The sequence below is a fragment of the Curcuma longa genome, unplaced genomic scaffold, assembly GCF_044706935.1.
Source record: "Curcuma longa cultivar G26 ecotype Majalengka, Jawa Barat unplaced genomic scaffold, ITB_CL_G26_1.1 contig_13580, whole genome shotgun sequence".
Lineage (NCBI taxonomy): Eukaryota > Viridiplantae > Streptophyta > Magnoliopsida > Zingiberales > Zingiberaceae > Curcuma > Curcuma longa.
The window spans coordinates 21,854-31,852 of record NW_027429472.1 but is presented as its reverse complement, the minus strand read 5'-3'; the positions used below and the strand labels follow the sequence as shown (position 1 = coordinate 31,852).

Genomic DNA, 9,999 nt, shown 5'->3' with positions numbered 1-9,999 from the left:
TCTAACAGAATATTTATCCTTAACAGAATATTTATCGCTAAATATTCTAACAGAGGTAAAGAGACGAGCAGATGTGCTTTAGGCTTAGACAGAGCAACTACTTCTACGACATTAAGAAGTAGAGACTCTTCAGGCTGAAATGACCTTGTTGAAGGGTCAACCTGAAGCCCAGGTGAAAGAGTTAGTGGCGCAGGTTGCAATAGAGAAGGAGAAGCAAGAGAAGGAGGAGGCTGCAAACTTGTTGGCAAAAGTGGAGGCCGAATTAGATACTTGGGAAGGTGAGTTGCAGTATACGAACACATTAATGGAGATATCCAAATCCCGCTCGCGAAGGGCAGAGATAGAGAAGTTGGAGAGCCACTCAGAAGCCAGAGGGATAAATTGAAAACCAAGGAATTAGAGCTCTAGAGCTATAACACTAAAGAGGAACATCGACGGGCAGAGGAGAAGCATAAGATATATGAGGTGCTTGGTGATCGCATGTTCAAAATGATTATGGAATCACAGAGACTACTAAGCAGCTATAAGAAGCTGGACACCTGCCCATTAATTTTCCTACAAATTTTGTAAGATTGGAGAAAATTCTAAATGAAATGTCATTAGAAGATTTAGAAGATATGTAATATTTTAGGGTTCTAATGTAATTTTGTTTATCAGATCATGAATGTAAAATTTGACTTTTGGAATGGAATCATAAAGCTCTCCCTTTATTACCTTGAGTAATGTTTGTTGAAGAATTTATCGAATTTGAATATATGTGCAATTGTTGTAGGCCTAATTGTGCGAAGATAGAGGGTTGAGTGTGAGCACTATAGACTTCGAATAAGAGGCTGCTAGTGTTGAGGATGAAAGCCCGAGCATCGAGTAATATAGACTCGAATATAAGGACCCGAGTAATGACTCATGAATGCGGAGATCCGAGTGCGAACTCGAGAAAGTAAGGACCCAAGTATGGACTTGAGAAAGTAGGGACCCGAGAATGTAAAGATCCGAGTGTGTACTATGTGAAGGTGAGTGTCGAGAAATAGGGAGTTCCGAGTGGACAGTCTTTCCTTGTTTATGAATGAGCTGAGTTTAGAGGGGGTCGAGAAATTAAGCCTTTAGGAATCGGGACGATAAAGTGGTTGGAGGGATCAACAAGGAACACGTTACCGCTTGCCTCGGCAACATGTGAGATACGATAAATGAAAGTGATATGCGTGATGACATATCATTTCTAGGGTTTGCTTTGTTCTATTCATTCATAAATGACAGTTGGCCCGATGTTGATACACGTTGAGAGATGTGGGGATGCTTAATTCGAGGCAACTGTTGGGATTCTGCGAGTTAACATGCCATATCCAACGGATGGGAATAGTAGTTTCCTTTATCGGAAATAGACAGTTGGTACAAAGAGCCTCGTAGTCTATATTTAGGGTTTTGGCGATAGGCAAAAATCACATGTGCTGAAATCGATCTTTCATCTTTAAGTTATGTCTGACGATTCTCTCTGACTCTAGCACCCGTTCTTCTTTTCGTAAGTCCTTTGTCCTTTCAGTCGACCCTTATCACGTTTCATTTTCCCCTCTTCTTCTACATTCTCAATGGATGCTGCAAGCTCTTCAGCCCCGTGGTATGAGTCTATAGAATTGGATTTTAATGGTGGAGATTTAGACTACGTGAGGATGCAATTTGAAATACCAGCTGACCATAGATTAGTGATTTCCAATACTTTTGACCGGACTCATCTTCCCCCTTTTGGTTTTCTTCTGTTCTTTCGAGGGAAACTGCCAGGTGGTCTTAGGTTCCTTATCCCTCATTTTTTCATTGAGGTCTCCGGATACTTCCGGATTCCTCTCCAGCAGCTTGCTCCCAACTCTTACAGGATACTTTATGGAGTGATAATTATCTTCCATTTTTATTGCATTCCTCTTAACCCCCTACTTTTCACTATTTTTTCTATCTGAAGAAAATGGAAGATAGTCTTTTATTTTATCGCCTGAGCTTCTTTCGAGTTTTTAGATAGAATTCCAAGTTTGCACAAGGAGTGGAAAAGCCATTACGTCTTTCTTCGGCCTCCCACGATGTATTCGTGTCCTGTAGAGTGTGTTGGGTTTCTACATGCGTAATTTAAAATTTTGATTTTATAAATCATGGCAACGGAAGCGTAATAAATAATTTTATCACTAATTACGCAAAAACTTATCCAAGGAAACACATGAATGCAAACATAATCGTCAATAAGACAAATTTTATATCTTTTGAATGACGCGAAGCGAAAACGACATCAACTAACAACCTTGAGAAAGATTGCTTTTACTCGTAACCATATCGATATCTCTTCGAGACGACTTCTCTAAGTCACGTGTTATGTCTCTGCTGCGATACTAGTTGAAGGGAGAAGATAAGCGATCTGAGATACGACCTATGGTCCAATTTCGTATCAGGTGGCTTGAAGCAATTTAGCAATACGAATCGGATTGAACGGAGGAGATCATACCTCCGTTCGAAGGTCGTATGGTTTGTTGTTAAGAAGGGGTAGCGAACCAATATGGTGTGGATGTTCCAGAGGCAACAATTGTCCCAAAACAAAAATCAAATCGAAAACAAGAAGCGATACCTTTCGGTGGAGAAACAACCATTGCTTCTTGCGTTCCTCACTTTCATAGTCCAACTAGACTCAATTGCGTTTCCTTTCTGACAAAATATCTTTCATATTTGCCGTTTATCTAGTCCAACTAGACTCAATTTCTCTCGATTTGAGAATCTAATTTTCAAACTTGTTTTATGTCTTTTGGGAAAACTCGTAGTGCGTGTGACCTTATGAGCTCCCGATTTATATTAATCATCTATAATTAAACATTAATTACAGATCGATCATGAGTGACACCTAGTAATACATCATGCCCCCTAAGTAATCGAAAAATCACAGTTAATTTCAGAATCACTTTTGAACCCTTCATCAGCTATAGTTGATCGTGCCTCTGTTCCTTTCACTATCTTATATCCACTTAGTCTAGGACATGGTCTATGTATCAGTCTCCACTAGGTTCACTACGTCACACCTAGTCTAAGTTGTAATTCCTTGTCCTGCAGATTCTAGTTACTCAAAATAATTGTCCAAGAGGAGCATCCTTTTGATGCGCTATTGTTTTGGTCAAAGACTTACGAGTAACAATCTTGACAAGTGACCATAGGATATATGTCTCCTAATTAAAGGAGTGGTAAATCCTCTATTGATGACTCAAACACCTTCGGACAGTTCGACTTATACCCAATCATTCTGCATCCATACCTCTGTAGAGACGCTTATTTAATAATTCAACGTATAAATCTCTATGACCAAGATGACTTGAATACCTCAAGTCGGAGGAAATTTACACTCGAGCTGCAATGAAATCTTCATAGACATTCATAGAACCATATAAAATCTTATGGTAGGTCAGTCCCAATGGATTAATTACCCTTAATCAGCATCTATATGTTAACTCTCAACATCCCAATATTTCCAATCAGTGAGGATTGACTGCTTGACAAAACCTAGGAGTCTAATATATGCTAGTCTCACAGAATTTACGATGTCTAATCTTATCAATTCATCGATTAGGGAATATTTTAATACATATATAATTACATATATAGAGATATCTACTAATTATGATCAAATCATAATTTTTATCATGCCATGCATTGTATTGTGAACATCAGTAATTGAGTTTAAGATCAAATCAAATACATAGAGAATGTATACTTAAATAGTGATTTTATTTATCTAATAAATAATATAATATTTAAGGAGATTGTCTTAGGACACCTCTCAAATGTAACAGAGTGAATATCAGAGTTACTGCGTTCTCCGAGCCTAGGTCAATACAAACTGGAATTATATTACCTCAATGCGGCAGAGATCTTGTCTGGCCTGCAATTTAATGTGAGACTCTTGATCACGGAGGACTTGCTTTCTCTTCGGCTTGAGTCCAATCAACGTTGAGCTCCAGTCGACTTTTGGGAAGAATTACATTAATTTAACTTCATATTAGAACTGATAGAATGTTTTTCTACCGTGTCGCAACTCAAACCATGTTGAGGGTTGTAATTAATAGGCGTCTGAAACTACTCCGACTGTATTAGAGGAATGGGGTACCCAGTTTGCCATCCAGCAGGCTTGAGTGGTATAATGCTGCTATCATCGATTCGTCGGGGGACCTAGCTGTACCCGTTGAGGGGTTGCCACCTCTTCCTTCAGCGATGGTAGTGCCCGACTCTTCAGAAGAGTCGAAAGGACCACTAAGAATAAGTAGATAAGGCCTCGTTCTTGTGTAGCAGGGTCATCCCAGCTTAGTTCCAACTCTCACATGACTGAGCCAGAGTTGGTGCAACTAGCAGATTGCACAGAAGGTCTGAGTCCCTCGTTACTACCCTTGCTCCACTCGCTACAACTCCATTATAGAGTGAACTCCCTCCTCTTATAGATCTTCCCGAGTCGTCAATTACTAACCAAGGAGTCGAGGGGAGCAAACCTTCGACGTTGGGCTCGAGCCGGGAACAGGAGCCCCCATTCGAACGAAGACTAGCGTTGATTGGTGATATGATGCTGATGTGGTAGCATACCCACGATGAAGCGATGCAACAATCTTCTATTGAATTAACAGAGGCATTGGTCATAAGCATGATTGGGGTAAGGATTTCTTAGAATCGGGAGTTCCTTTAAATAAATGTTACTAATTTAATTTATATGATATATATGGACTGAGGCACTATAATTAACCACTCGGGTTCCGAGCCTCGTTCGAGCTTGACACGCCTTAAGGGCAAAAGGTGGTTGAGTTAGAGGCGAGGCAGGCTCCTCCCAATCACGAGCTAGAAGATATGAAGATGATAGTAGATCAATTCAAGGTGGAGCTTGGAGAACAAGCATAATAGTTGAGTCTGAAGTTGCAACAACTGGATGTTGTTGAGGCTAAGGTGATGTCTATGAAAAGTGAATATAAGGCTCGGGTGAAAGAACTGAAATCCCGAGCTTTTTTCGAAGAAAAAAGAAGACAAAAAACTTCTAAGGTCTTGGCCCAAGTGGAGGGTGAGTTAGAGACTCGGGAGGCTGAGCTAAAAAACACGTGCTCCTTATTGGAACGGGAGATGTTTGAAGTCGAGTCTTGGAGGGTAGAGATAGGGAGCTTGAAGGACCAACTGGAAGTCCGAAAGGCTAAGTTCAAGAGCTTCAAGGACAAGGAGGAACAATGGATAAACCAAGAGAAAGATATATATGAGCAGCTTGATGATCGCATAGTTAAAATGATTATATATGGCTGCGAGGGAGCCACCAAACAGATTCAAAAACCTGACTATCTTTCTCCCGATCTTCCTTTGGACTTGGAGAAAATCTTCAATAAAATCCCACCAGAAGACCTTGATGACATAAAACAGTCTTAGCTTTTATTTTCTGCTCCTTTTCTTCTAAGCAATAATGTAATATCTAGCAATGTAACTTTTGTTCCTTTTGCTAATAGAAACGACTTATTTCGTAATCTGATTGTTTATTAAGTTGAGAGAACCGAGTGATCACGAGCGGTCTCCCGCTATAAGATAACATATAAATTTAGAACCGGAATGACATACCTATTCCTTTTATTATTAAGCACTTTGGGGGGTTATGTGTATAGTTAGGGGAGTTACAGGGGCACGTTTAGGTTGATAGAGCCAATTTGACATGGGGACTCGAGAATTATGAGCTCGGGTGGAAGGACTCAAGAGTTGCGAGTTAAGTGTGAGGAATCGAGAGTTGCGGGCTCGAGTGTCAGGACTCGAGAGTTGTAGACTCGAATGTGAGGACTCGAGAGTCATAGGCTTGAGTATTGTCGGCTTGACTGTGAGGGCTTGAGAATTATTGGCTTGAGTATGAGGGCTCGAATGTTATCGGTTTGAGTGTGAGGAATCGAGAGTTGTCAGCTTGAGTGTGAGGACTCGAGAGTTGTCGGCTCGAATATGAGTTATCGGCTCGAGTGTAAGGACTCGAGTGTTGTCGGCTCGAGTGTGAGGACTCGAGAGTTGTCAGCTCGAGTGCAAGTTGATAGAGCTGATTTGACATGGGGACTTGAGAATTACGAGCTCGGGTGGGAGGACTCAAAAGTTGAGTTCAAGTGTGAGGAATTGAGAGTTGCGGGCTCAAGTGTAAGGATTCGAGAGTTGTTGACTCGAATGTGAGAACTCGAGAGTAGCAAGCTTGAGTGTGAGGATTCGAGAGTTGTCGGCTCGAGTGTAAGGACTCGAGAGTTGTCGGCTTGAGTATTATCGGTTCGAGTGTGAGGATTCTAGTGTTATCGGCTCGAGTGTGAGGACTCGAGAGTTATCGACTAGAGTATTATCGGTTCGAGTGTAAGGACTCGAGTGCTATTGGCTTGAGTGTGAGGACTCGAATGTTGCTGCTCGAGTGTGAGGACTCGAGTGCAAGCATTCTAGTATTTTGGGCTCGAGTTGCTATTGTATGTATCGAATGTTTACCATAATAATTGCAAGAAACGGTATTTAAATTGACATAAATTAAAATTTTATCTCTTGTTTTATCGAACATCCAAGTGGACTAGAGTATTATCGGGTTGAGTGTAAGGACTCGAGTGTTATCGACTTGAGTGTGAGGACTTGAATGTTGCTGCTCGAGTGTGAGGACTTGAGTGCAAGGACTCTAGTATTATGGGCTTGAGTTACTGTAGTATGTATCGAATGTTTCCCATAATAATTGCAAGAAATGGTATTTAAATTGACATAAATTAAAATTTTATCTCTTGTTTTATCGAACATCCAAGTGGGGCGCACATTGAGTAAAAAAGAAGGGGTAGCAGGAGCATATTGCGGATGACGTAATCTTGAGGTCTTCGACGACATGGGAACACGCGTATGAGTCTTCTGCGTGGGAGCACGCGTATGAGTCTTCTGCGTAGGAGTATGCATAACGTGGGAGTATGCATATGAGTTTTTTGCTTGGGAGCACGCGTATGTCTTTGATTTCATGGGAATACGATAAGTTTGGACAAATGATATATTGACGCTGCAAAGGTTGAAACAAGTACAGTAGACAAGTAGTTTGCGAAATAAAGGGTAGACTCGGGATTTTAGATGTGATAGGGTCATAGGTGTATAGCTTGTTAGGGTCGATTGAGCCCTTTGCCTTTAGAGTCCTCCAGATAATAAGCTTCTGATTTCAACTTCTGAGTGACACAATGAGGTCCATCTCACTGAGGCTCTACTTACCCCACATCTCCTATGGGCTTGACTTTCTTTTATATGACATCGCCGACTTGAAAAGAATAGGGAATGCCTCTCTTGTTGTAATTCTGACACATCCGATGTCGGTAAGTGGCTAGTTGCAAGGTTGTCTTCTCTCGAGTCTTAATGATCAAGTCAAGCTCAAGGGCTCGTTTAGCAGGGTTGTTGAAATTACAGGCTTGAACTTGAGCAGATTTCACACCAATTTCAACAGGGATAAGTGTCTCCCCTCCATAAACCAAATGAAATGAAGTCATTTTCGTACTTTCACGAGGGGTAGTCCGATACACTCATAAGACATTAGGTAGATCTTCCACCCAGCCGTCACCAACATAGTCAAGTTTGATTTTGAGTCTGTGGAGGAATTCTCGATTGGTTACTTCAACTTCCCTATTACTCTACGGATAGGTGACGGAAGTAAAGGCTTGTTGGATATAGAAATTCTCACACCATTCCTTAAGTTTGCGTCCTTGGAATTAACCGATACTGATGCCGAACGGGATAACGATTATTCTGTGAGCAATATTGAATCCATTGGTTCGATTGCGAACGTCGAAAATAATCTTCTAAAACTTGTTAATTCAGAAGAATATCAGGAGATAGCGAAATAAATGACTCTGTCGAAAAAATATTATTAAACCAAAACCTTCTTCTTCAAACATTAACTAATAAGATGTTCATATAGATCTAAAATCCTAACTTGTAAAAAAAAAAAATCCTAATAGAAAGAAAATTTTTTTAACGGATTTAAAATTCTAAAAATCCTAAACGAACTTAAAAATCCTAAAATATATAAAAAATAGAACTTTTCAAAACAACTTTAAATATAAAAAATTTTAAAAATTATAAAAAAATAAAATTATCAAAAATAGTAATAAAAATATTTGGATCCTCCTGCATCAGTCGCCCCAGGTTAAAAAAAAACTTGTCCTCGAGTTTAAAGTAGTATCAAGTGGTCGTCCAGGAGGAAGATCCTCGGACATCAAATCGTCAAAACTTTGTTGAAGGGTGAAGTAGATTGTGTCGGAGTTTCGAGCCATGGGCAGTAGTTTCTGTGCCTTGTGTGCATACTCCCCTGCTTTACCCAACAACTCAGTGCATATCTCCACTTGATCCCATTCCACCTCCACATGAACCATTCCTGTAATTTTCTTATAGCAACGAGAGTAGCCTTTAACCCTCTGCTCGTTGGGGTTCCATCCACAGCCTTGGCAATTGAAAGCTTCGATCACACCTCCAAACTTGTTGAGGTTCCAAATCTTGAAGACGGTCTTTTTGTCGAATAGGGGATTAGCAAATAAGCAACCCCTGGTCAGCAAAGTGTAGTGCACATATTTGGGAATGGTTCCATCATTAAACACGAGCTTTTTGATGAGATCAAACTTATGGGAACCGATGGCGTCGTTGACGTAGACTGGCCCGCCACAGATGGCGCGCGGCGCCACGTGGAACTCCCCGTAGGCCTGGTCAAACTGGAAGATGTCCCAGTCGAGCTGCATGAATTGGCCCATCCACAGGCCGTTGAAGGATTTGTTGATCATGTGCGCGACTTGTAGCTAATAAATGCCCATGGGATCTCCGTAAGGATCCTCAAACCAGATATCATCACCAGTTCTTCCCATGTTGTCTTGCCAAGTTCCGAGGAAGAAAAAGTCATTACACTTTTATGAGAGGATCCCCATTCCATTGAAGCAGGGTTTGAAATTTCGAGCCATATCACGCGATACGGGCGAAATTTCTCGTTCCGCTGACGGACCGGCACCGGCACGCACCGGCACTGTGTGTTCCGGCCGCGCGACGTCTTCGGAGGCGTCGCGCCTCGGCGACGCTACCGGAGGCGCCGCCCAGGCCCGCCGATGCCACCGGAGGAGTTACGCGGGCCCGGCGACTCCTCCGCGCGCGGGCCGCGCACGACGGGGGTCACGATTTTGGATTTTTTGGTTTTTTGAACTTAGGGTTTAAATTGAATTTTAATAATCAACTCCTAGCTATAGTTAGGGACAATTTAAATAGACTTTATTAAAATCCATAAAATTATCATATTATTTTTTAAAAATATTTTATTTTTTATTTTTAAATATTTAGATTAAATTTTTTATTTTAATTAATATATTTTATATTTTAAAAATACCGAAATTATACCGATACGGTACGGTACGGTTCTGAAACTGTATCGTTCCGGTTTAGGACCGAAACCTCGGCATGGCTCGATATTTTAAACCTTGCATTGAAGTTCTTTGATATTGACTTCAACAAGCCATCGTACTATGCTTTTGCGAGATCAACCCTGCCTTCGTATTCTTCACTCACGTACTCCAAAGTATGGATGACATCTACTTTGACATCGGTGACTTCAGCGTCGGCTGATCCAACTAGAATTTCATCTCCCATTATACACTATTCAACTGGTGGATGATTAAACTTTCATAATCTCAATAGAATAATAAATGCGTTGGAGAACACTGTATGCATAGAGATCTCTTCCCTAGTGGTATTGGTCCGCCAGATACTAGGAAAGCAAGGTCCAAAAACTTCACATATTGCCATCAAGGAATTTATTACTGACGAAGTGAGAGGTGCACCCTTAATTAATGTAGACCAATTAGGAGCTTGATTAGGCAAAGCAAGAGGTATCTAGTTGATATGTCCACTAATGTAACCTGGCTAATAGTATGCTGATGTAACCAACAAATTACGTGAAATACAAGCCTCATCAATCAAATGTCTCATATTGCTAATGCACTTAATGGTCTTGTCATT

The 9,999-nt window shown here is 40.9% G+C and overlaps 1 protein-coding gene across 1 annotated transcript; it reads right to left on the bottom strand.

The window, feature by feature from the left end:
- Nucleotides 1-4,106: 4,106 nt before the first annotated feature.
- On the bottom strand, nucleotides 4,107-8,780 carry LOC141815994 (stachyose synthase-like). The gene is made up of 2 exons (XM_074703839.1): nucleotides 8,165-8,780; nucleotides 4,107-4,243 (listed from the first exon to the last, which is right to left on the bottom strand). Exons 1-2 carry the CDS (start codon nucleotides 8,778-8,780, stop codon nucleotides 4,107-4,109), a joined length of 753 nt encoding a protein of 250 aa, XP_074559940.1.
- Between the last annotated feature and the right edge of the window lie 1,219 nt (nucleotides 8,781-9,999).